Here is a 27,500-nt window from a genome sequence, read left to right as displayed (position 1 = left end):
TAAACTCAGACAAAATCGATCATGAGCCCGTCTCAATACATAGAATTAATAGGCTTTCAAGTTGATTCAATCAGAGCACAGTTGAAGTTACCGCTAGTGAAACGGATTTCAATCAAGAAAGAGTTGAGGACAGCCCTTGCCTCTCCGACTATATCATTAAAGACACTTGCTTGTTTGTTGGGGCTTTTAGCCTTCCTCAAATTGGGCAATTTTTCAGCATCCTCTGCATTATCGGGCCCTTCAATGTTTGAAGATCCTACATCTTCGCAAGGGGCTGTCCTATTCAGAGCAAGTACTATTGTCAGATGAAGCCAGATCAGAGATAAACTGGTGGCTTAACCACATGGATGTGTGGAAAGGCAAAACCATTTTCGTGTCCTCTCCAGAGCTAGTGATAGAATCGGATGCCAGCCAATGGAGCTGGAGTGCTCGGTGTGGATCAGTGGACATTTGGGGGGAGGTGGGGAATTGGGGGGCCCGGGAAGAATCAAGTCTCCATATCAATTGTCTAGAGCTTCTATCAGGTGCATTTGCGATTCATTCCCTCACTCCCCACAAGGCAAGCTGTTGCATACTGGTACGCATGGACAACCTACAGCGGTTCGATACATAAATCGCCTAGAAGGGACCAGGTTGCATCTCCTGGTGGAGATTGCCAAATAGTTTTGTCACTTTTGTCTCCAACATAAAATATCAGTGGCAGCAGAGTACATTCCGGGATGTTCCAATGTAGTGGCGGACTGGAACTCTTGTTTCTTGAGGGATGGCAGCGATTGGAAACTCCACCAGTGTTTCACAGTCTAGAGAGACAGTGGGGCAAGTGCTTGATAGACCTTTTCGCATCACAACTAAATGCTCAGCTTCCACTGTTTTACAGTTGGAGACTGGATACCCTAGCAGTGGGGGGCCGGTGCTTTTTTCAGGACTGGACCTTGGGTCTCCTCTATGCCTTCCCTCCGTTTTCCATGATTCAGAGCGCACTCTCTCAGATGAGGAGACAAGTGGCGGAGATTATTTTGGTGATGTCTGTCTGGAAAGCTCAGTCATGGTTTCCAGTAGCAATTTCACTGTTGTGTGCTCCTTAGTCCCAATCCCATCCTTTCCATCCCTGCTCCTGGACCCGTTGTGTCTTCATCATTCATTGATAATAGTGGGACACTTGTCACTCATGGCATGGAGACTTTCCGGCGACGTAGGCAAGTGCCGGGAGTTTTGGAGAATGCAATGTTCTTCTTATTCCCGTCTTGGGCTTCCTCCATCCATAAGCGCAAAGAGGCTTTGTAAGGAAATGCCTCCTTGGCATGGTTACCCCCTGACTTTTTGCCTTTGCTGATGCTATGTTTTGAATTGAAAGTGTGCTGAGGCCTGCTAACCAGGCCCCAGCACCAGTGTTCTTTCCCTAACCTGTACTTTTGTTCCCACAATTGGCACACCCTAGCATCCAGGTAAGTCCCTTGTAACTGGTACCCCTGGTACCAAGGGCCCTGATGCCAGGGAAGGTCTCTAAGGGCCGCAGCATATCTTATGCCACCCTGGGGACCCCTCACTCAGCACAGACACACTGCTTGCCAGCTTGTGTGTGCTGGTGAGAACAAAACGAGTAAGTCGACATGGCACTCCCCTCAGAGTGCCATGCCAACCCCACACTGCCTATGCAGTATAGATAAGTCACCCCTCTAGCAGGCCTTACAGCCCTAAGGCAGGGTGCACTATACCATAGGTGAGGGCACCAGTGCATAAGCACTGTGCCCCTACAGTGTCTAAGCCAAACCTTAGACATTGTAAGTGCAGGGTAACCATAAGAGTATATGGTCTGGGAGTCTGTCAAACACGAACTCCACAGCACCATAATGGCTACACTGAAAACTGGGAAGTTTGGTATCAAACTTCTCAGCACAATAAATGCACACTGATGCCAGTGTACATTTTATTGTAAAATACACCCCAGAGGGAGCCTTAGAGGTGCCCCCTGAAACCTTAACCAACTACCTGTGTAGGCTGACTGGTTTTAGCAGCCAGCCACACTCGAGACATGTTGCTGGCCCCATGGGGAGAGTGCCTTTGTCACTCTGAGGCCAGTAACAAAGCCTGCACTGGGTGGAGATGCTAACACCTCCCCCAGGCAGGAGCTGTAACACCTGGCGGTGAGCCTCAAAGGCTCACCCCCTTTGTTCCAGCACCACAGGGCACTCCAGCTAGTGGAGTTGCCCGCCCCCTCCGGCCACAGCCCCACTTTTGGCGGCAAGGCCGGAGGAAATAATGAGAATAACAAGGAGGAGTCACTGGCCAGTCAGGACAGCCCCTAAGGTGTCCTGAGCTGAAGTGACTAACTTTTAGAAATCCTCCATCTTGCCGATGGAGGATTCCCCCAATAGGGATAGGAATGTGACCCCCTCCCCTTGGGAGGATGCACAAAGAGGGTGTACCCACCCTCAGGGCTAGTAGCCATTGGCTACTAACCCCCCAGACCTAAAAACCCCCTTAAATTTAGTATTTAAGGGCTCCCCTGAACCTAAGAATTTAGATTCCTGCAACTTACGAAGAAGAGGACTGCTGAGCTGAAAAACCCCTGCAGAGAAGAAGACGACACCAACTGCTTTGGCCCCAGCCCTACCGGCCTGTCTCCCTCCTTCAGAAGAAAACTGCTCCAGCGATGCTTTCCCCAGGACCAGCGACCTCTGAATCCTCAGAGGACTGCCCTGCTTCCAAAAGACCAAGAAACTCCTGAGGACAGCGGCCCTGTTCAACAAAGACTGCAACTTTGTTTCCAGAGGAGCAGACTTAAAGACCCCTGCAATCTCCGCAAGAAGCGTGAGACTTGCAACACTGCACCCGGCGACCCCGACTCGACTGGTGAAGAAACAACGCTACAGGGAGGACCCCCAGGCGACTCCAAGACTGTGAGTAACCAAAGTTGTCCCCCCTGGGCCCCCACAGCGACGCCTGCAGAGGGAATCCCGAGGCTCCCCCTGCAATACCTTTCAAATGAGATATTACATGTAGAATTTGAACCTGTGGTTCTTAAAATAAACTAAGAAAATATATTTTTCTATACAAAAACCTATTGGCTGGAATTGTCTCTGAGTGTGTGTTCCTCATTTATTGCCTGTGTGTATCTACAACAAATGCTTAACACTACTCCTTTGATAAGCCTACTGCTCGACCACACTACCACAAAAATAGAGCATTAGTATTATCTCTTTTTGCCACTATCTTACCTCGAAGGGGAACCCTTGGACTCTGTGCATTCTATTCCTTACTTTGAAATAGTGCATACAGAGCCAACTTCCTACAGGCTTCCTGAAGGAGATGGGTGGGTTGGTGTGGTTAGCAATGTGTTTATCCCCGGGGGGGGGGGGCAAGCATCAGTATGATTGTCATTTTTCTTTCCAATTTTGAATTCCAGGGTTTAGCATACAGAGCCATTAATAATTTCAGATCCGTTGTGTCACCGGGTCACCATCATCTACAGGGTAAGCCAGTAGGGGAACATCCTTTAATTTGTAAACTCCTGCGAGGCATCAGAATGGTCAGGCCTCCTCAATCCAAATATTCTACTTTATGGGATGTTGATATCTGGTTACGTTTAAGAGCTTGGCCTTGCAAAGAGGACCTCTCACGCAAACAATTATTGGTGAAACTCACTGTTCTCCATTGTCTGATATCATGTTGGCACGTGTCTGACGTGCACGCTATGGATTTAGCAGGAAGAGGATTTACTCCTTCTGGAGTTTCTTTCACCATTTCCAGAAGCACAAAGACAGCAACTTGATGCATTTCATACCCAACCTTTCCCCATAATCAAAGGTTATGTGGTGTTAAATTTTTAAAGTCTTATGAAGATTTTACTTGTGAGATTCATAGATACACACAGGGACAGCTACTTATTTCCCTGCAGAGTCCCTTTGGACCAGTGTCTGCAGCCACTTTGGCTAGGTGGGTCAGGTGGTTGTTGGGAGTGGCTGGGATAGATACTACTAGATTTGGTGCACACTTCGTAGGTCCATGAAGTGAAAGGGTTTTGGGGCTGGTTTTCGTTTGAAAGATATCATGGCTGCCGCAGATTGGTCTTCTGACCCAGGTTTCAAGGTCTTCTATCATAAACCCATTGCTGATGTGGCGTCTATAGTGGTGGATCAGCTTAAACTAGGACTCCAGTCCTGACATAGAATACATTTTTATTTTAGCTATCACATCAAGAATTTTCAGTTCTGTTAATGAGGCAAGGGTTATCCAGGCCTCGAAAAATCATAAAAATGTCAATAGACCTGCAGATCGAGTAGCTTGAGTAATCTACTCGACCCAACTGTAATGTACTTGACCTGGAAACGGGTCTCAAATTGTGTGATCATAGGCAAATTTTGTATTTTACAGTCGCATTTTTCTTCATTCTCACATGAGTGCACCTTCAAATATGTAAGTTCAGCATTTCTGCTGTAAAAAAGAAAATCCTCTTTTGTTTGATTAAATACACGAAGGGCCTGATTACAACTTTGGAGGTGGTGCTAATCTGCCCCAAATGTGACAGATATACCACCAGCCGTATTACGAGTTCCATAGGATATAATGGACTCGTGATACGGCTGGTGGTATATCCGTCACTTTACCGTCACTTTTGGGACGGATTAACACATCCTCCAAAGTTGTAATCAGGCCCTAAATGTTTGCCCCATGTATAATAAATCTAGCCCACCTGTAGGGTACACATGATCCATGCACGACTTGCCTCTTAGTTTATTAATAGATTTGCCATCAGGGCAGGAATGTTTCTCAGTCTATGTTTAAACATTCACTTTTAATAAATATATTACTAAAGCATGATGCGGTAGGGCACTGTCATTTACAGACAGTAAATTTCCAAAAACCTTCCCATAACTTGCAGCTTTACTGATAAAACTATATAGTGTATTAACAATAATCTGTGAAAATTGAGTTTCAGAAAACATTTATCATTTGCACATCACCAAGTAAAGTGTTCTGACTTTTTTTTCATTCTATTAAAATATTTTTTTCATCACACAGAAGTAGAAAAAATGGTCTGTCACAGCTACTTAAATATATTTTTAAATGTTTGTAAAGTTGACTTAGTTATATAAGTGCTGTGTGTTAGGAAAAACCTGATACCAAAAGCCTTTCATTTCACATAGGTCAGGCAGTCCACCTTAAAATATCCTGGACCTCTGCAGTCACAAGGAAAAGTATTTGCATTGCAAAAAGACAAACTGACATTTGACCTCTGTCTCTGAACACAGAGCAAATGTGACAAGAATAAGATTTAAAGGTATCTTAATTGCTAATTCAGTTTCTGACTGAACAGGACACATGTTCTTTGTCCACTGGCCAGAAGGGTGGAGCAGAATCTAAAAATAGCTCGACCTCATAAAATAAAACTCGCCTTAGCGAGTGGTCAAGTTGATTTTTCGAGCCCTGTTATCCCACACGTAGGATGATTTCTGTGTACAAAATAGGATGTTAATTAAAATGTGGATTTTATAATGATTTAAAATGTTGAGGTAAATGCATAACGTGTTTATGACATGGTTTTTTCCTATACCCGCCCATGTAATTTGTGTCTAGACCAGTATTATTTGCATGTTTCTTTTACTCTTAGGATCGGACAGTAAAGGAGCACGAATGCTCCTGAGGTTCAGAGAACAGAAGACGTTTGGTCGTCGCTCCATATTCAGCCAGAGGCTGCAGTTCAGAGTACTTCGTTGTGGGACTTTATGGAGATTCCAGTTCGTTGGGATTCAGGTTATGTTCTAATTGTTGCAAGGAAAAGAAAGGACTGAGGTCGCAGAGACATATATACCAAGAGCAGACCAATTATAAAGTACACTGGCCTGCGTACTAAATTGGTCGCTCCAATTAACTTCGGTGTAAGCCTAGAAGTGACCTAGCCTCAAGCACTCATGTATGTTTAAATGGGCAGCGAGGACAGCACAGATGCGTAATGTTATTGTACAGCAATCGCAGCAGTAGGTGTTACAAGATCAGCACATCTGACCCTAGTGCCTCGATTCCAAGAACTAGGAATGGTTACATAGAGGAAAACACTGAGTAACAGCAGACCAGTTAAAAAACAAACACGCACACACAAAACCACACGTTAAATGGATTATGGCGCTTGCTGCGCTGTGCCCAAGACTGAGACTAGAGGATTGGTTTTTATAGATCAAATCTGTTAATTAATTTCCAAATATAAAACATCGCATATAAACCACATCTCAGTGTGCCAATAGTCTCATAGTTAGCTTACTTCATGCGAAACAGTAAGAAAAAACAAAAAATATTAAATATAAAATACAACAGTATTTCCCCACGGCTGGCTATTAGTGCAAAAATCTGTCAGTCTCAGGCTCCTTTACAATATAATCCTGGTCATATGTGGACCTCCCTTTAAAAGTTCGCTCTCTATATTCAAGTCAAATTCAAGACCCTCAAATAGGTTGGGCATGTCAATTCAGAAAACTCCCCAGACAGAATACGCAAGTATGGTTGCCAAAGTTCTTTAAAGTCCCCACTCCGATGCCGCGAGGTCAGGGTTAGCTTTTCCATAGCGAGGATAAACCAGAGCTCATGTAGCCATGAAGTCGTTGTCAGGATCTGCTCAGACCCCCACACGGAGAGCAGCAATTGTATTGCGGCATTTAAAGCTAAAGCCATCTGTCGTCCCCTCAATAACCTCAGGGGAAAGGTGATAGGGTTGGGAAGGCCCAGCAAAATGTATGTAGGGAATCGGGGGATCGGAGTGTCAAAAGCCATGTCAATAGTGTCCACTATGTATTTCCAGTACCAGTGTAGTTTGGGACAGTGCCATAATAGATGCACAAGCGAGCCTCCCCCCCCACCCCCCCATGCCCCACTCCAACAAAGACTAGATTTAGGGGGTGATTCCAACTTTGGCAGGCGGCGGAGGCCGCCCGCCAAAGTACCCCCGCCAGAACACCGCTGCACGGTCAAAAGACCGCCGCGGTGATTCTGAGTTTCCCGCTGGGCGGGCGGGCGACCGCCAGAAGGCCGCCCGCCCGCCCAGCGGGAAACCCCCTTCCACGAGGATGCCGGCTCTGAATGGAGCCGGCGGAGTGGAAAGGGTGCGACGGGTGCAGTTGCACCCGTCGCGATTTTGAGTGTCTGCTACGCAGACACTGAAAATCTTTGTGGGGCCCCCAGGTAAGGGGGTCGGAATGCAGCGCCGCCATGGAGGATTCCCTCGGGCAGCGGGAAACCGGCGGGACACCGCCGGTTTTCCGTTTCTGACCGCGGCTGTACCGCCGCGGTCAGAATGCCCATGGATGCACCGCCAGCCTGTTGGCGGTGCATCCGCGGTCCCCGGCCGCCAGGGTCGGAATGACCCCCTTAGTGTGATCCCAGGCATGAATCCTCGTTGGGGTGTAATACCAGGAGGTGGCCACTTTATAAGCTGTCTCTGTACCTGCTGCATTATAAGCTGTGTGGTGCGCTCTATAAAAAACACTCTCACACTCATCCACCGATAACTCTCTCCCCAACTCCTTCTCCCATCTCAGTTGACGCTTAGTCTTGGGCAGGGGGGCCTCCCCTCGCAAGAGGGCATAGAGTTCAGAAACCACTTGCTTATCACCCTTTTTCGTGAGAAGCCATTTTTCAAACTGAGTTAACGGCCTGTCAATTAATGCTCTATTGGCTGGTAGCAGGGCCCAATGTCGAATTTGATAGTACATCATCCTATCCGCCTCGGACAGACCATATATCTCCCTAAGCTGGTCGAAGGGGATAACCCCCTGCTCATCTAATAAATATCCCACCCTTTTACAACCACCCTCATACCATTGACGCAATGCTTCAGGCTGTAGTCCCGGACCAAAATCAGGATTTGCACCCAGGGGGGTCATTGGGGATTGGAAGGTCGACAAACCCCCTCTGCCAGCGACCCTGTACCACACCCTCATCGAAACCTCAGTGACTGGGGATATGTACAGCCCCCGTGCTCTATGACGACGCTTAAGACAAGGTTCCTTCCATATGTGAGAGCCGGTCACCGCCTGATCCATGAAACACCAATGCTTTTCGGAAGACGGATGGCTCCATTCCAAGAGGAAACGCAATTGCGATGCTTGTACCTAAGGAGGCAGGAGACCTCCAACCCACCCTGCCGCTTAGAACGATACAGCACTTGCCGAGGTAGTCGCGCCACCTTCCCTTCCCATATGAATCTTAGAACCGCCGATTGGAGGGTCGCTAACGTTCGTGACGGAGGCTCCAGAGGAAGCGCTTGAAACAAATACAATATGCGTGGTAAGATGGTCATCTTAACTGCTGACACCCTGCCCAGCCAAGACAATTTAAGCCTCCCCATGTCTCTAGGTCGCGCTGCACCACCCGGGTCAATTTCGCATAATTCAACGACGCCGTACGGGCAACTGTGGAACCCAGCTCTATGCCCAGGTATGGAAGCCCCGAGGAAGACCATATGAAATGGAATCGGGCCCTCAGGTCCTGTTCCTGCTCCTGCTCAGCACTGATAAATTTGCCCATCACCTGTGATTTTAGCACGTTCATTCGGAACCCCGAGACCTGACCAAATTCCTCTAAGACATCCATTAGCGCCGGCAGTGAGGTCATAGGCTCCGCCAAGGTAAGGATGACGTCATCCGCGTATAACGATATTAGATGCTCGTCCCCTCCAAACCTCACACCCATAACCTGAGGGTCGTCCCAGAGCCTCTGTGCCATAGGCTCCATGTATAGCGCGAACAGTAGGGGCGAGAGCGGACAGCCCTGCCTAGTCCCTCTCTGGACCGCAAAGGGCAAAGAGAGCATCCCGTTAACTTGCACCGCTGCTCGGGCGCCTGATAAATGCAACGGATCCATGCCATAAAGCTCGGACCCAGTCCAAAGCGCTCAAGCACCTTAAACAGGAACGGCCAGAAAACCCTGTTGAATGCCTTTTCAGCATCGATAGACAGAAAGAGCGCTTTGCTACAAGAGCGCTCTGTTTTATCCAATAGATGGAGCAATCTCTTGGTATTATCGCTACACTGCCTGTGCGGTATAAACCCCGCCTGGTCAGGATCCACCAGGCCCGGCATATAATAACTGAGGCGGTGTGCCAAGATGTAAATAGTTTGGCATCGATATTCAGGAGGGAGAGCGGCCTGTTGGGTGCGCACTCCTCAGGGTCCTTCCCCGGTTTCGGGATAACAACGATAGTGGCATCCAACATGCTAGGCGTGAGGGTGCCCGTTTGTCGAAAGGAATTAAAGAGTCGCACTAGGACGGATCTGAGTTCCACACAGAAGGTTTTATAAAAAAGCGCAGAAAAACCATCAGGGCCAGGTGACTTCCCAGTCTGGAGTCTAGCAATTGCAGATATAACCTCCTCTGCCCTAATAGGTTGGTCTAGCGAGTTTGCCTCTTTTGCAGTCAAGGAAGCAATAGCTGTACCCTTTAAAAAGGATTCTGGTGTTGAGACGCCAGGCTCCTCCGCCCTATATAGGCCTTTATAAAATTCTGCAAAAGCTTCCGCTATTTGGTCACTCGTATGAGCTTCTGCCCCCGAGGGGGGAGCGGACCATTTTTATCAGTGACGCTGCCCGCTGCGCTCTCAACCTATGCGCCAGTAGCCTCCTGCACTTGTTACTTCCTAAATAATACTTTTGTTTAAGGCGGACTACCGCATATTCTGCCCTATCCCAGTCCAGTCTCCTCAGCTGCTTCCTCAGTTTCTCGAGCTCTCACCATATTCTAGGAGCACCAGTGTGTTTATGTGAACGCTCCAATACCCTCACTCGCTGCTCTAGATTCTCCCTAAGTCGTCTCCTTGCCTTATTGTCCCTAGAAGAAAGTGACATCACCTCACCCCTCAGGACAGCCTTCAGTGCCTCCCACAATGTTGCAATACTTATGGCCCCATCATCGTTAAACCTAAGGTATTCGATTATTGCCCTTCGGATCGCCCCTGCTGTTGAATCGTTCTGAAGCATTGAGTTCTTGAATCGCCACCCCGGTGTGCCCACCCGCTCCATGTCCATGTGAATCTCAACTGAAACTGGCGCATGATCCGACAGGGCCCGTGGCTCAAACGCAGAGTTTCTAACCCGGGGGAGAAGCTCCTGAGTTGCCAGAAAGAGGTCCAACCTAGCATATGTTTTGGTTGCTGATGAATAAAAGGAATAGTCCCTCAACGAGGGGTGCGCACTCCTCCACACATCCACCAGGCCACACTCAGCCACTGCCAACCAGCATCTGACAAAGACCCCGTCTGCCCATACCGTTGGCCTGAACGATCCAGATCCCCATCCATCACCAGATTAAAGTCGCCCCCCAGCAGTACAGCTCCATACCGGGATTGGAGCAGCGGAGTCAAAGCCCGTTTTAGGAAGGTTTCCTGCTTGGAATTAGGCGCATACAGGGAAGCGATCGTAAAAGAAAAACCGCCCAATCTAAGCCTCATGGCTAAAAGTCTCCCCGGAACCTCATGCAATTGTGATACCACTTCCCCAGGGAATGAGCGCGAGAGGAGTATCGCCACCCCGCATGCTTTAATGGTAGAGAAGACCAGAACTGCCTGGGGAACCACTTAGATCGCATACGATAGGTGTCTTTGAGGACAAGATGCGTCTCCTGAAGGAGACATATATGACTCCCAGATCTCTCCAGGGCAGACAGGATGGCAAGCCTCTTTTTGGGGTTGTTGAGCCCCCTAACATTTAAGCTTATACATTTAATGGTCATAACCCACGCGGAGGGGAACAAGCAAAGGAGCAGGATCACACCAGGGGACCTCCCCCACATGGAACTCTAGACCACTTAAAGCCCCCAGGTCCAGGAGTGCTACTACAGAGAGCCAGTATAGCAGGGAAACCCAACAACAAATAGCTAACAACAGGTGCCTACAACACAATAGTCCTCGGTCATCAAACTTCTCGAGGTAAAGTCTCCACGGGGCAGTATATCCAACCATGTTAATTAACCAGGTCCATCGCCCGCGCCGCCCCGACCCTCTTCGACAATCAACATGCTACTAGCAACGCGGCCCAAAGCAAACCCAGACACCCCCGAGCAACCTCCTAGGCTGAAGTTCCAGCAGCAACATTGTTCAAAGTGGATTCCCTCTCCGATCTCAGCTCCGAGGCCGTCGGGCGCTGCAACTTCATTCTTTTCTCTTTTCTCCGCCAACGAGGGGGAACCCCCGATGGAAGGGCCGCCCCCTCGCAGGCCTCTCGGCCTATATCCTCCAGGCCAAGGACACGGCTAGCCTCCAGGACAGATTTCACCTGCCGAAGCTGCTCCTCCCAGCGGAAGACCAAGCGGAACGGGTGGCCCCAGGAATACAACACGTTATGCGCTCTCAAATGATCCGTGATCGGTTTAAATTCTCTCCGCCTCTGCAGGGTCCGCACAGATAGATCGTGGAATAACTGTAAATCATGCCCTCGAAAGGCTACATGCTGAAGATTGCGGGCCCACTGTAGGATCTTTTCTTTAAGAACAAAGTTATGGAGGCAAGCTAGGATGTCTGGGGGGGGCGGTCTACGGGGCCCCTAACACGCCCAACCCGATGAACCCGATCCAGGACCACCTCCTGCGTCTCCTCCAGGCCCAGCAAGGAGCGGAACAAGTCCACCACGTAGCCTCCAATGTCCTCCTTTTCCGCACCAATCGGGGCCCCTCTGATACGAATATTTTGTCGCCTCGAGCGGTTTTCCAAGTCTTCAACCGCCATCTGGAGGAGATCCTGCTGTTCACGGAGGTGGACTACCTCTTGCTGCAGTCCCGCCACCTCTTCGCCACGAGGGATCTCATTGTCTTCTAGCTGCGATACACGTTCACCCAGGGAGGAAACCTCTCCTTGCAGCTCCCTCACCTCCTGTGAGATGTCCCTACGTAGCTCTTGAATATCGCCCCGGAGCGAGTCAAACAGGGAGGTCAAAAAGCCCTTCGTAACCGGAGAGCTCTCCTCTAAGTCCATCTCCGCTTGGCTATCCAGGGCCCTCGTCCCAGACACCTCCTCCGACACAGACCCGATGTAAGGCGCGTTCAGGTAAGCATGTCCCTCACGGAGCGTTCACGTTTTAATTTCGCCGTCGCCATTTCGCACAGACCTGATCCAGACTCGCCAGCTCTGTCCCACAGGGCCACCTGAGTCTACTTTCGATGCCGCTCCGCTACTGCCTCCCCGTTAGGGACCACACCTGGGTCCAGCCACCAGGAGCCTCCGCTCACAAACTTGGTCAAGAGTCAATCAGCAGCAATGTAGAGCCAGCCACCGGGCCCCCAGCCTCCATCGGGGTCCCGCGCTCTGCTGGGCCCCAATCAGCCAGTCCACAGCAAGGGCCACCGGCTCGGGCCCCCGAGCCAAAGGCACAGGTTGGGGCTCCCCTCTCCTCCAGGGCACCCAGGCAACCGGTGGCCTGTGCCCACGACAATCCAACTGTTCAGGGGCCCAAGGAGAGCCCCCAGGCCCCCCGCTCTCCCGGGACCAAACTCCAAAGGGCTGCCGGGGGAGAGCCCGTCTCACGGCCCAGGCCGCCTTTCAGACCGCACCGCGACCACGCCCCAGCTCCAGGGCAGAGCTCTGCTCTCCCGCGGGAGCCGACGAAACCCCGGACCAAGCCGCCGCCGAGCGGGGAGTGCCCCGAGGATGCTCTACAACTCGGGGGAGCCTCCAGGCTTCCCCCAGACAGGCCGCGCAGCGCTTCTGTGGGTCGAGGCAGCGGAGCGCTAAAGGATCCGTCCTAGCGCTCCGCCATCTTGGACACGCCCCCTTGAGGATTGGTTTTTAGAGCATAGACTCCTCATTTCAAGCAGAAGTTATCATTGTTTTTACTGCTAAGGCAATGGAGTGCCTAGAGCGCGCTGCAGACATTTATTAATATGTTCACAAATCATAATCTCGAGTTCTTACAGCGCATGTCTTCTTGTGCCTGGTTGCAACTCCCGCCGCCCCTGGTGGGGGCGCTTAAGTCAGACACCTTTGCAGGTATGCAGATTGTCGACCTTTAATTATCAAAGAGACAAAACCACGGTGTCCATGCGCAGCGGTGAAATTGAATAAACCATCATTTCCATGCGGCATTACAACGCACAGACCAGATCTGCTGGCAGAACGGTTAAATCCTGCAAGCTGAATCCTTGTGAGGCTGAATCAGCCTTTCATCCCTTCGAAGTCGGTAAAATGAGTAACTTGGTTGACAATAATTTAAAGCAAAAAGCCCAAAATTAAAAATGTGTCCTTTAGACAAGCGGGTGTTCTGTAGACACCAGCAGTGTGCGCATGCACAGTGAGCGTAACCGGTCCATTATTCTATCTGTATGCCTAGGTCCCAAAGGTTCAAACTAAATGTCTGAGCCGTTCCCACCTCTTATCTACAGCCTGGAGGGGTGAGGGAGGGGAGCAATCAACAGCACACACCGACCAATGAAGAAGCACTGTTATGGCAACACACCCGCTCAACATTCCCAGCACTGTTTAAACTGAACACAAGACAACATTTAGGACTGCACAGAGCCACGCAAACCACCATTATAAAAGCAGGGAATTAACTAAACTAGTTTACAGTAAATAAACTAATAAAACGGCCGAAACAAAAGACCTGCTTGTTAAAAAAAAAAAAAAAACACACTGAAAAATAGTAGTTATGCTTCTGAAATGCAGCAAAGCCCAAGGAACCATATTGACAGAACCCATTGTCTGCCTGAAAAACACTCATCTTCTGCAAAGCAGCTGCCTCGTGCCAATCAGCTGAACACGAGCTTCAAGACTTTCAGCATCACATATCCAGACTAAATTGGTCAGTTACAAAACGCCTACGTAAGATAAAACATAAACATGGTTACCTCTGTAGGTATTTTAGTTAGAAAGCCCACTCTGCTCAATGGTTTCAGGGGAAGAAGATGATTTGTAAGCCTAATACAGGGAGTGCAGAATTATTAGGCAAGTTGTATTTTTGAGGATTAATTTTATTATTGAACAACAACCATGTTCTCAATGAACCCAAAAAACTCATTAATATCAAAGCTGAATATTTTTGGAAGTAGTTTTTAGTTTGTTTTTAGTTTTAGCTATGTTAGGGGGATATCTGTGTGTGCAGGTGACTATTACTGTGCATAATTATTAGGCAACTTAACAAAAAAAATATATATACCCATTTCAATTATTTATTATTACCAGTGAAACCAATATAACATCTCAACATTCACAAATATACATTTCTGACATTCAAAAACAAAACAAAAACAAATCAGTGACCAATATAGCCACCTTTCTTTTCAAGGACACTCAAAAGCCTGCCATCCATGGATTCTGTCAGTGTTTTGATCTGTTCACCATCAACATTGCGTGCAGCAGCAACCACAGCCTCCCAGACACTGTTCAGAGAGGTGTACTGTTTTCCCTCCTTGTAAATCTCACATTTGATGATGGACCACAGGTTCTCAATGGGGTTCAGATCAGGTGAACAAGGAGGCCATGTCATTAGATTTCCTTCTATTATACCCTTTCTTGCCAGCCACGCTGTGGAGTACTTGGACGCGTGTGATGGAGCATTGTCCTGCATGAAAATCATGTTTTTCTTGAAGGATGCAGACTTCTTCCTGTACCACTGCTTGAAGAAGGTGTCTTCCAGGAACTGGCAGTAGGACTGGGAGTTGAGCTTGACTCCATCCTCAACCCGAAAAGGCCCCACAAGCTCATCTTTGATGATACCAGCCCAAACCAGTACTCCACCTCCACCTTGCTTGCGTCTGAGTCGGACTGGAGCTCTCTGCCCTTTACCAATCCAGCCACGGGCCCATCCATCTGGCCCATCAAGACTCACTCTCATTTCATCAGTCCATAAAACCTTAGAAAAATCAGTCTTGAGATATTTACTGGCCCAGTCTTGACGTTTCAGCTTGTGTGTCTTGTTCAGTGGTGGTCGTCTTTCAGCCTTTCTTACCTTGGCCATGTCTCTGAGTATTGCACACCTTGTGCTTTTGGGCACTCCAGTGATGTTGCAGCTCTGAAATATGGCCAAACTGGTGGCAAGTGGCATCGTGGCAGCTGCACGCTTGACTTTTCTCAGTTCATGGGCAGTTATTTTGCGCCTTGGTTTTTCCACACGCTTCTTGCGACCCTGTTGACTATTTTGAATGAAACGCTTGATTGTTCGATGATCACGCTTCAGAAGCTTTGCAATTTTAAGAGTGCTGCATCCCTCTGCAAGATATCTCACTATTTTTGACTTTTCGGAGCCTGTCAAGTCCTTCTTTTGACCCATTTTGCCAAAGGAAAGGAAGTTGCCTAATAATTATGCACACCTGATATAGGGTGTTGATGTCATTAGACCACACCCCTTCTCATTACAGAGATGCACATCACCTAATATGCTTAATTGGTAGTAGGCTTTCGAGCCTATACAGCTTGGAGTAAGACAACATGCATAAAGGGGATGATGTGGTCAAAATACTCATTTGCCTAATAATTCTGCACTCCCTGTAGCATCTATAATGCTGTGGTGGTGGACAGCTCCCCGACCTGTCTGGAGATTGCAGCACTCGCACTGTGTAATCTGGTGTTTCAGAGGCTCTCATCAGCACTCCTGAAATAGTCTGCGCTGGCTGAGGGAAAAAAAAAAAATCAGTATGCTGAGCCATAAACTCGCGCTACCCGGAAGCAAGTGCCAAGCACAGAATTCTAGTTTGGGCTCTATAAATGTAGGTCTCCCGTACATTTTTGCCCCTTCCTGGTCTTATGTGATCGCGCATCTCCAACTGGATGGAGTTTAAGCGAAAGCTGATGGCCACTAGGCTACAAATGTACAATCGAATCACACCTTCCTCAGTAATGTATTTACGATTTTGAATGCTCAACAGATCAATTGATCCTTTTCGGCCTTCAAAATAAGAACTGAAAAGTCCTCTATTTTAATGCTACCATCAACCTTTGAAGTTTAAAGGGTCTCTCTCAACATCTGCTAAAGTCACTTCACAGTTGTATCTCTCTTCAAAATTATTAAGTACTTAGCCTTTGTGAATGAAATGTAATTCTGGAAATACAATAGTGCTTTGCTTTAAAGATTTTTGTATGTTTCTAATGTCTATCTGTTCGCAGTATTGTTCTCTAGTACAGCGTGCTTCCATAAAGAATATTTTTTAATTTGTCTTTTGTTTACATATTGTGGGCTACACTGTTCCCATGAAAAACGTTCCACTGTGTGCCTATTTGAGTCCCGTTTTCATTTCACCTTTGTTATTAGCTGCTGTGTTCGAACTATTATTCTGCATCTGATATGCAACATATTCTGAAAACCTTTTGGGCACTGATCACTCCATAGAAAACCGCTGAAATAAATAATGCTCAGTTTATGCTACATTCTGAAGTATAACATGTTGCTTAATCGTAAGGAAATTCAGAACCAGAAAACCAAGGTGCACCAGCACCTTTTGAGGTCCAGATATGATTCAAACGTATTTATGGAGTTTAAAGACTAGATTTTAGAAAAATTTAATGCAGAACACAATATTAAGCTTCGTTGTCAGCTTTTGGCTATCGTCGGATCTGCCATTTTAGGTTCTGCCTACAGGAAGCTGAAAGCAGCTTGCTGTCAGAGACCTACTGTGTACAATACCAATACTTAAGTGGGCTTGGGTTAGCCCCTTGCATTGATACTGCATTAATTAACGCATGTCAGGCTCTTGAAGCCCTGGAAAAAACACAAATGAATTCACATTTATTACACAACTGAAAAAACTTGACAAGTTAGCTAAGGATATATCCAAATATGACAAAACTGTAACTTATCCTTATCTCCAAGAAGACTATTATAAACAGGATCATTCAGGAAGATTTGTAAACAGAGGCAGGGGAGGATATAGGAGATATACCACCTTTTCAGATACATCAGCCTCTGATAGCTCAGACGGACAACAACAAGGATCTACGTCTATGAGTTGCCCAGAAGACCAGGAAGCTTTTTTAGGCAGGGTAGTGTTTTGTAAAGGTGTGTGATGTGTACCAGGAAGCTGCTTTACAAATGTCAGCTATTGGAATGTTTCCAAGGAAGACCATATTAGCTCCCTTCTTATGAGTAGTGTACTCTAGGAGAAACAAGTAAAGGTCTTTTGGCTTTAATGTAGCAAGTTTGTATACATTTGTCTATCCATCTGGCTATGCCTGATTTGGATACTGGGTTGCCTTTATAAGGTGGGGAACAGGCTACAAAAATTAGTTTGTTTTTACTAAACTCTAGTTCTCTCTATATAAACAACAAGCGTTCTTTTGACAGCTAATGTGTGAAGGGCTCTTTCTGCAATCTGGTTGCAGGAAGAAAACAGGGAACCCAACATACTGATAGAGATGAAATTGTGAAACAACTTTAGGTAATAATTTAGGATTAGTGCAAAGGACTACTTTGTTGCTATGAATTTGAAAGAAAAGTTTTTCTAAGGTTAGTGCCTGGAACTCACTAACACATCTGAGTGATATGAGAGGCTAAAGTAGTTAATACTAATACTCTCTTTTGTGGTAGTGTGGTTGAGCAGCTAGGCTTATCAGAGGGTAGTGCTAATCATTTGTTGTACACACACAGTCAAGAAATGAGGCACACACTCAATGACTAACTCCAGTCCAATGGTTTATGTATCAAAAAATGTACCTTTCTTTACTTCTAGAACCAAAAGGATCTTTGCTGCAGATAAGTACAGTTTCAAGAATGTATCACTTTCAAGTATCAAATGCACTTTGTTTATAATTCACAGTTAAAAGTGCTTTCAGGTAAGTAATACTTTTCAATATCAAAAGTAGACACTGCAATTTTCATTGAAGGCAATGCAGTCCTCGGGTTGGGTGGGGATTTAGTACATGCACAGTTTACAGGTAAGTACTAGACTTACGGTCCCAGTCTTTGGGGTTTAAGATGTCCACAGGGCAAAGTTTAGGAGGACACCAAGGGTGCACCTCCAGCAACATTGGCCCGACGGGTGCAGAGGTCAAAGTCGGTGTCGGGCGCCCAATGGAATCCTATAGAGACGAGGGGCACTCGGAAGAAAACAGACAGCAGGTAAGTACCAGAGACTTCATGGCACAGACCTGGGGGGTTCAGATCAGTATACGCGGGGGAGGCGTGTCACAGGTCTGCACCAAACACACACCATCAGGCGTGGCCGGGTGCAAACACAGCGTCGGGTGCCCAATGCTTTTCAATGGAGGAACCCCGGGGGTCACGAAGAGGCTGCAGGCTCGGTCCAGGGAGTCGGCTGAAGAGGACCAACAGCTGCACTGGTAAGTAGAGAGCCCACTGGACGTTGATGGACCATCGTTGGGTTCCCCAAGGGCAGGGAGCTGCAGGTGCAGGGGTACCTTTAGGAGTCTGGAATCTTTACTGAGCCGGTCGCAGTCAGGGAGGTCCTTGGATTTAGGCTGCAGGCATCATCATGTTGGTCAGGAGTGGTCAACCCAGGGTGGAATCGAGGTCTGAATTGCCTGGGGACCCTCTCTGGACTGGGGGCCACCTGGACTCGGGCCATGAGTATTGGGTGCATAATTGGCAGGACTTGTTGATCCTGGTGGCTCTGGAGTCCTTGTTGTAGGTTTCTTTGTGGACAGGGCCACTGTCCTCGGGAGATCCTGTCATTAGGGAAGGAAGGCAGTCCTCTGAGGGTCTGCAGAGGTTTCTGACCCTGCAGGATGAGTAGTATTTTTGTAGCAGGAGTCTTGAAACTGCAGATAGGCTGGTAGGGCTTGGGCCACGTCAATTGTCATCTGGAGTCTTCACTGCTGGTGCGGCTCTTCAGTCCTTCTTCTTTAGGTTGCCAGGAATATGAAGAGCAAGGTTCAGAGGTGCCTCTAAATACCAGATTTAGGGGCGTTACATAGGTCAAAGGGCAGTAGTCAATGGCTACTGACCCTGAGGGTGGCTATAGCATTCCTGTGCCCACTCGCTTTTGGGAGAGGAGCATTTACCTTAACTTATTGGCTAACTTCCTCCAAAACAAGATGGAGGATCCTGCCAGGAAGCGTTCACCTCAGCTCTTGGCACCCTATGGGTGGTCCCAGCTGGGGTGAACACTCCTCCTGGTGTTTACTAATTTTCCAGCCAGACCTGCCGCCAAAAAGGGGGGCTTGGTCCGGGGAGCCGGCCTCTCCACTAGATGGAATGCCCTGAGGCAGCAACAAAAGGCAGTTGCCTTTGAGGCTTGAAGCCAAGTGTCACAATTCCTGCAGTGGGGAGGTGTGAAGAACCCCCACCCAGGGCAAGCTTTGTCCTTGACTCCTGAGAGCACAAAGGTTCTCACTGCATTGGGTCAGAAACTTGTCTGGTGGTGGCAGGCTGACATGGATGGGTTAGCCACACGCTTGAGAGAGGGGTGAATTACAGGGGACATCTCTAAGATGCCCCCTGTGTGCATTTTCCAATAAATCCAACATAGACATCAGTGTGGGTTTACTGAGCTGAGAAGCTTGATTCCAAACTTCTTATTCTTCAGCAAAGCCATCATTGAGCTGTAGAGTTCGTAATGACAAACTCTCAGCCCATGAACTCAATATGGCTACAGTGGACTTACAATGTTTAAGAATGGACTTAGACACTGTAGGGGCATATCCCTCATGCAGCTATGGCCTCCCCTGTGGAGTAGAGGGGTGACTTACCTATGCCGTAGGCAGTGGTTTGTGGGCATGGCACCCAGGGAGGTATGGCATGTCAACTTTATATTTTTCTCCCCAACAACACACCTGATCTGCAATGTCAGAGTGCATGTGTTCGATGAGGGCTCCCTTAGGGTGGCACAATACATGCTGCAGCCCTTAGGGATCCTCTCTGACCGCAGGGCCCTTAGTACCACTGGTACCTTTTACAAGGGACTTGGCTGTGTGCCAATTGTGGAAGCAATGGTACAGTTTAGGGAAGAACAGAGGTGCTGGGGCCTAAGTAGCAGAATCCCAGCACACACTCAATCAAGTTAGAATCAGATATCAGGTAAAAAGTGTGTGTGTGTGTGGGGGGGGGGGGGCGGGGGCAGGGGTAACCATGCCAAAAGAGGCACTTTACTACACAACCCCCTCCCAAATGAAAGACGATGAGGCTAACCTTTCCCAAGAGAGCCTTCATTGTCTAAGTGGAAGAACCTGGAAAGTCCATCTGCACTGGCATGGCCAGTGCCAGGTCTGTGTTCCACTGCAAAGTCCAGTCCCTGTAGGGAGATGGACCACCTCAAAAAATGTAGGTTTCTCACCTTTCAACTGGATAAGCTATCTGAGAGGTCTGTGGTCAGTTTGAACAATGAAGTGAGTACCACATGGGTATGGTCTCAGCTTCTTCAGGGACCAAACCACAGCAAAAGTGTCCCTCCCAATGTCACTCCAATGCTGTTCCCTGGGGAGAAACCTCCTGCTAATAAAAGCAACAGGCTGGTCATGGCGATCATCGTTGGTCTGGGACAAGACTGCTCTATCCCATGTTTAGAGGCATCTGTCTGCACAATGAACTGCTTAGAGTAGTCTGGAGCTTTATAGCACCAAATTAATGCATTGCCATTAATGAAACAGATAACCTCTAGAATTTTGACACGCTTGTGGTGATTTTTACGAAGCTTTGTCTGATAGCATGTTTTCAGGCAATGATTGGTATTTGAATAGGACATTAAGTTGCATTAAGGACCTTTACAATTTATTTTGTCAGCCTTGAGAAAGTCCCTTCGGGGACGAAACACGTGCCGGCTGAATTTGGTTCGGATTCTGCAGCGAATTGTTTCGTATTCGATATTAAGAACCTGCATTGCCTCAAGTCAACATATTGGAACAGTATACACCTGTGCCACGGACTATTTGGACTTGGGTGTTTTTGACTTTGAGTCTCTGGAGTTCAATGTCCTGGTAAAGATACCAATGAGGGCCTTTGCTACTGCAGGGGTTGTAGTAGACCTAAGTGAATTGCTTCAGGGTACCCGGTAGCATGATCCACTACTACCAGTATATATTGGTTTCCTGAGCGTGTTGGTGCTTCAAGTGGACCTACTAAGTCCACACCAACCCTTTCAAAGGGAACCCCAACCACTAGCAGTGGAATTAGGGGGGCTTTGGGTGGCCACCTGTCTTACCACTAGCTTGGCAGGTGACACAGGAGATGAAAACCCCCTCACCTTTTGAGATATATTGGGCCAGTAGAAATTGCTGACTAGATGATTCCAAAGTTTGGTTTGGCCCAGATGCCCAGCTAGTGGGATGGAATGGGCTAGTGTGAGGATGAATTCCCTGGACTGTTGAGGTACTACCACTCTCCTAGTAGCATCAGGTTTGGGGTCTCTGTCCTCAGTGTACAAGAGTCCCTCATCCCACTAAACCCTGTGGGAGCCACTGACATCGCCCATCACCTGTGCAACAGCTTGCTGTCACAGGCCTTCAAGAGTAGGACAGGTCCTCTGTCCTTAGCACAGATGGTCCTCCCCCTGGGTCCATGAGCTCAACATAGTGAGGTTCAAGTTCCATGGGCTCAGTTCCCTCTGGGGTTGGTAAGACTTCTTCCTAAGAAGAGGAGTCTTGAGCTTTTTGTTTTTCAGAAGCTGGTCCCCCAGTCTTCTTGCCCTTCCTCTTGGAAAGTTGGGCCATTATTCCAGGCTCCAACACTTATTTTTCACCCTTTGCTCAGCTTTGTGCTCTGGTTTTCACACACACCACCTCGGAGATTCCCAGCATGGATGCATGGGTTTTTAGTTCTACCTTAGCCCATCCTGAGGACTACAGGTCATTCCCTAGCATACATTCAACTGAGATTGCAGAAGAGACCGCAACCTGTTTCAGGCCAGTAACCCTTCCCCACTCTAACGTCACCCTAACCATAGGGATGGACCTTAGTTACATTGTAGGCATTGGTAACTGGATGTGTCTGTCCAGCCAAGTACCAAGTACTGATGTGGGGAAACCAGTTTTTCTATCACCATGGTGACACTGACACCTGTATCCCTCAGGGCTTCTACTCTAGTAACTTTAATCAAGGGATGTTGTCTGTATTTGTTCATGTTAAGCGGCCAGACAGCAAGAGTGGCAACATCTACCCCACCCTCAGACTACAATAGCTTCAGTGTGAACACTGATTTGCTCTGGGCACACTGTAGATCCCACCTGGGGACTGGCTATACCAGAGATGCTGCTGCAGTACAGGAGGGATCTTGTTTTGGGACAGGCCAAGTCTTCAGATTGGTGTCCATTTTGTTTACAGTTGAAACACCAGGTTTTTTTGGAATCAAAGTTTTTAACCTCTGTATCCACATGAGGATTGTGAAGAGGTTCAGGGCCCACCCTCCTGAGCAGGGTTTTGGGGGCTTGAAGAAGACTCTTTACTTTTATCCTTAGGTGTCTCACCACCCTTCCCCTGGGAGGCTTAGTAACCCCTTTCTTTGGTCCTCCCCAGTGGAATTCTTGGTCACCCTAGTCTTGACGTAGTGGTCTGCCCTCTTAACCAATTCTTAGGGAGAAAATGGACAAGGCCTGAGCCGGGCACTGGCACCTCAAAGGGCGGTTGGTTGGAGCCCGAACTAATGTAAATGATGAGAGCACTAAGGTAAGAGAAGCACAATCGAATACAATACTGTCGAAAAAGAAAAGAAAGATTGAAAAAAAACCGAACAGAGTCGAAAGACAGTGGGAAGAGACACAAGTCTGAACCTTGGAGGAGGTGGGGTTGGTTGGGGGGGGGGGACATGGGGCAGGAGAACAATCTATCAAGGGAGTCGATGCCCATGCGAAATATCACCAAAGGAGTCGTCACTTGATCTCGCTACTGGAACACGTCTTTGAAGAAAAACAACTTGCACCACTCTGGACCCAGCACTAGATGGCAGGAGTATGCAGAGCATGTGTATCTACAGCTACACATGGTATTGAACTTGGATTTTCTTCCTTTTACCATGCACTAGTTTAAATTCATGGATTAGATGAAGAGTCACAACAGCATTCCCTAGCCTATCCCCACACACGCCATGACCAAACAATTGACACAAAACAAACATAACAGTTGCTTATAAGGCTCTTCCCCTGTTCTCTGGACCATGCATATCCACCAGACTCAATGGTAAGACATGCACAGTCCACGACACAGGCTGGAGTGGGAAAACCCACACAGAGAAACATATTCACGATTGTGGGAAAGCCTGCACATCACCCATTTGAAGCACCCAACACACACTGATGAGACCTGTTAGGTGATCTGTGGCTTCTATAGAACCACCAACCCTTGACTTGCTGATCAGTTCATTTGAAGGTGGCGTGTAAAAGATTCCCCCCATACCTGACGAGCACTGCACACAACACAGATCAGATGTAATATAATAGGACAACCCTTCTTCCTAGCACCCACACACTTGTTAGACAGGGTCAGATATTCAGAAACCCTGTAATAGGATAATACATAACAACCAAAGGGCGAGGCTTTTAAGAGTAAGGGCATCCTGCTGTGCTACAGCCCTATGCCATGCAGCTTGAACTGTAACATACCTGGTAGGATTTGCCACCCCTCTGAATGCTGGTGAGACCGATGATGGGCTGGCAATTTTCCAGTGCCTTGTGGAATATGGTGTAGGGGTTGCACTCTATACTGCAACGCTCCTCCTCTGGGGCCTTATAATATTTCTCCAGCTGCTTCCTTTTGATCTCTTCCAAAGTCTGTCAGAGGATATAAATAAGCTTATCAGTGATTAATGTCAGGCTACAAAGAGCAGAAACAGAAGCATCAGTATTTACACCTAAAGAACAAGGACACCATCTACACCCAAATAATGGGCAGTTGGATTCCAGTGTGCACACACCACCTACTCACTAACAGTGCAAGCATGTAGGTTTCTGATGGATACAACTACCTGTGGATTCCTCACCTTATGAATTCTCCCAATGCGCCAGCATCAGACGGAAATTTTCTTCCTAGCTCCTCACGTCGATAAGGATGTCACAACTGCACACCTCCGCACGCGACTCCGTTTGACGTCATCGGAGCCATAAGAAGTCCTCACCGGCGTGCTGATGTCAGTTTCCTATTTTCAGCACCTTTGACTCAAGTTTTTTTCCTACCTCTTGGCAGTTACTGTTTTGAGGGAATCGTTTTAGAGTGCTACAAAGTTTCCACCGAGCAGGGGTGGGTGGGGGGGGGGATTGGGAGGTGGTTATGGGGGGTAAGGGAGGAACAAAAATAAATAAATAAATTAAAAAATAATTTAAAAAAACAAAAAAGAAAAACAAACGGGATTTAAGCCTTTTAGCGTGTGCGGGGGTCACATATCGGTGACGGATCTGCATGAAAATTTATTGGATCACGACGTGGAGGGGTGCATGTTCTGCCAGAGGATGAACCCAAAGGCCTTGAAAGAGAGAGAGGCTAAGCTTTTCTTGACAAAAGCTAAGAAGGAGCAGAGAGGTTGCCAAAGATCAAAGGCAAGGGATACTTTGTCGCATAGATCCTCAAGGTTGCATAAGAAGCGATACTGACCGCATGAATCTCAACATTGTTCGTCCCGAGATCGGTCTCGGTCTCCTCTGACATGGCGTCACATGGCGTGGGAGATCAGCCCCACAGTGTCTCCTCAGCCTCAGCGTCCACAGGCTTCTCCGGCGGCGACTAATTGAGATCTCAGAGTCCCCGGCATGCCCAATAGCTCATTTTTCTCCTGCATACACTCATGATCAGGAGTCGGATATACAAGCATCGGATCCAGTCCAGCCACCTCAGGAGGGGCAAGGGTTTCCTGCCTTCCCGGCTCCGGGAGCGGATCTATCAGCATACCTCAATGCTATATTTAACAGAGCTATGCCCCCCTCTAGTGCAGCTGCTGGTCCCACGGGTCCGTTGGCATTCTCACTGGGGTCACAGGCACCATACAAGCAGGCCCCATTTGTACCCTTTCTTCCATGTCAAGGTACTAGTTCGGTGCCGATTACGTTGCCTCCTTTACCCCGAAAGATGGTGCCAGCGGCGCCGACTGCCGATACCGGTGCCAGATGGATTCGCCTCCCTCTCCTCCTTCAGAGCGACCTTCTACTTTGAAGCTGGTGTCGTTTGCATTGGGTAACTCTCTAGCGACGCCATGTTTAGAGTCCAGGCTGAGATCGAGAAAGAGGGCCTTGAAACTCTTGGAGGAGCAAGAGTATCGATAACAACTATTGGAGGAAGGAGATATTCCAGAGCCTGCAGGTGAATTTCAGGGCCTAGACTCTGCTAGTGGTTTGGATAAATCCCCTGAATGGGAATATTCATCCCCTGGAGGTGAACCCATGGCAGAGGCAGCTTCTTACCACGGTCTAATAAGAAAGGCTGCTAAAGTTTTGGACCTACCACTACCAGCATCAGAGATGAAAAATATTTTAACTGAGGTGTTGCATCCATCGACTACATCTTCTGAACTTCTCCTCCCTTTCAATGATGCCCTCACTGAACCCATTTTAGAAATTTGGAGGAAACCTGTCACAACACCGGTGGTTTCAAAGACTGTGGATAGGAAGTACCGAGTTGCTCCAGGAGATCCTTAGTTCCTATCGCAGCATCCAACGCCTGAGAGCTTGGTGGTGCAAGCCTCTTGTTCTGCGCAGTCGACTCTTGGTTCGTTCCCTACGACTCCATCTGATAGGGAGTCTAAACATATGGAGCAGGCAGCTAAGAAGTGCTTCTCCTCAGGCAGCATGGCCTTAAAGTCTCTGAATGCTACATGTGCTGGGGAGATATATCTATGTCTTAATGGACACAGCAACAGCAGTTGTACCAAATTTGCCACAGGATGTGCAGGGGCACTTCAATGAGCTCCTGCAGGACAGTCAAGCAGCAGCAAAGCAGATCATTCAATCAGGTTTGGACACTGCAGACTCAGATGCTAGGGCTATGAGCACTTCTGTAGCAACCAGGAGGCATGCATCGCTCAGAGGTTCTGGTTTCTCCTCAGATGTTCAGACTACGCTGATGGACCTCCCTTTTGATGGCGAGAGGCTGTTTGGGGATAAAGCGGACTCAGCCTTGGCAAGATTTAAAGAAATCAGGGCTACTGCAAAATCGTTGTGTCTTCAAGCATCATCTTTTGCACCCTTTAGGGCTTTTTCTGAGATTCAAAGGATTTGGTTGTGGGTCCTCATTTTGTGGAAGGCTACAATCCAACGTCCAGCAGCCTACCAACCCGCTCTACAGGTCTTATAGGGCCTGTGGGAGGGTTAAAATGCGAGGAGCCACACAGCATCCTTTCACTTCATCCTCATCCTCTGGGGGAGCCCATCAAGGAAAGCAGCCCTAGTTTTCCCTCCATATTCCAGCATGTTTTACCCGTAGGGGGGGAAGGCTGTTACATTTTCTCCATGGCTCGAAGTTAATTACATCGGACTCTTGGGTGCTGAGTATAGTGGGAAAAGGTTATACCCTCCCCTTTTCAGCAGTCTCCCCCCTTACCTCCCAGTCATTCATTTTACATAGAAGAGCATCTCCTGTTGCTTCAGCAGGAGGTGCATGCCCTTTTGTTAAAAGTGCAGTGGAGTTGGTTCAAGAGCATGAAAAGGGTCAGGGATGTTATTCAAGATATTTCCTGATTCCCAAGAAGGATGGTCGATTTAGGCCTATCCTGGCTCTGAGGATTTTTAATTGTTTCCTCAAACAGAAGAAGTTCAAAATGCTGACCCTAACACAGATGCTTCTTGCTTTGAACAAGGAAGACTGGATAGTGTCTATCAACTTACAAGTTGCTTATTTTCATATCCCCATTCTGAAGTCGCACAGGAAGTATCTCCGGTTCATGGTAGGGTTGCAACACTACCAGTTTGCAGTACTTCCTTTTAGTCTTACTTCTGCACCTCGAGTCTTCACAAAGGTGATGGCAGTGGTTGCAGCGGACCTCAGAAGGAAGGGAATATCTGTATTCCCTTACCTGGATGATTGGCTGATCAAAGCCAGATCCCCAGGGCTCGGGCTGCATCACCTGCAAGCGACAACCCAGTTGTAGTCCAACCTGAGCTTTACGGTAAATGTGCCCAAATCTCACCTGGAGCCATCTCAACACCTCCTGTTCATAGGGGCAGTACTGGACAACACTGAATCGGGCCTACCCTCCTCCTCAGAGGATTCAGGACATTCAGGCGATGGTTCCAATGTTTCAAAATGGAACGCCTGTTTCAGTCCTCAAGGTCCTACGTCTACTCAGTCTGTTTGTTTCGTGCATTCCGTTAGTCACTCATGCACGTTGGCACATGAGGACTCTCCAGTGGTGCCTCCGCAAGCAGTGGTTTCAACACAAAGGGCATTTTGAGGAGTTGATAACGATCTCCAGAGACGCTGCAGTGCACAGTCCACAGCCCGGCAACCTCTCTCATGGAAGGCCATTTTGTCTTCCACCTCCGATGACCACAGTATTAACGGATGCTTCCACTCTAGGGTGGGGAGCTTATCTGGGGGACCTGGAGATCAAAGACCACTGGTCTCCAGTGGAACAGATGTTTCACATCAATCTGTTAGAATTGCAGGCGATACGCCTGTCGCTCAAGGCCTTCCTTCTGTCCCTTCCAGGTCAGTCAGTTCAAGTCT

At 48.0% G+C, this 27,500-nt stretch overlaps 1 protein-coding gene across 1 annotated transcript in view; it reads right to left on the bottom strand.

The window, feature by feature from the left end:
* The window catches only part of MRPS7 (mitochondrial ribosomal protein S7), a 166,264-nt gene that overhangs the window by 32,640 nt on the left and 106,124 nt on the right, over nt 1-27,500 (bottom strand). The window contains exon 4 of the mRNA XM_069200135.1: nt 23,453-23,620. Coding sequence (XP_069056236.1) covers nt 23,453-23,620 — 168 coding nt within the window. The remainder of the gene's footprint in view (nt 1-23,452; nt 23,621-27,500) is intronic.

This window comes from Pleurodeles waltl, chromosome 7 (genome assembly GCF_031143425.1).
Source record: "Pleurodeles waltl isolate 20211129_DDA chromosome 7, aPleWal1.hap1.20221129, whole genome shotgun sequence".
NCBI lineage: Eukaryota > Metazoa > Chordata > Amphibia > Caudata > Salamandridae > Pleurodeles > Pleurodeles waltl.
Note: the sequence above shows the minus strand (reverse complement) of the source record. Positions and strands in the feature narration are given on the sequence as shown.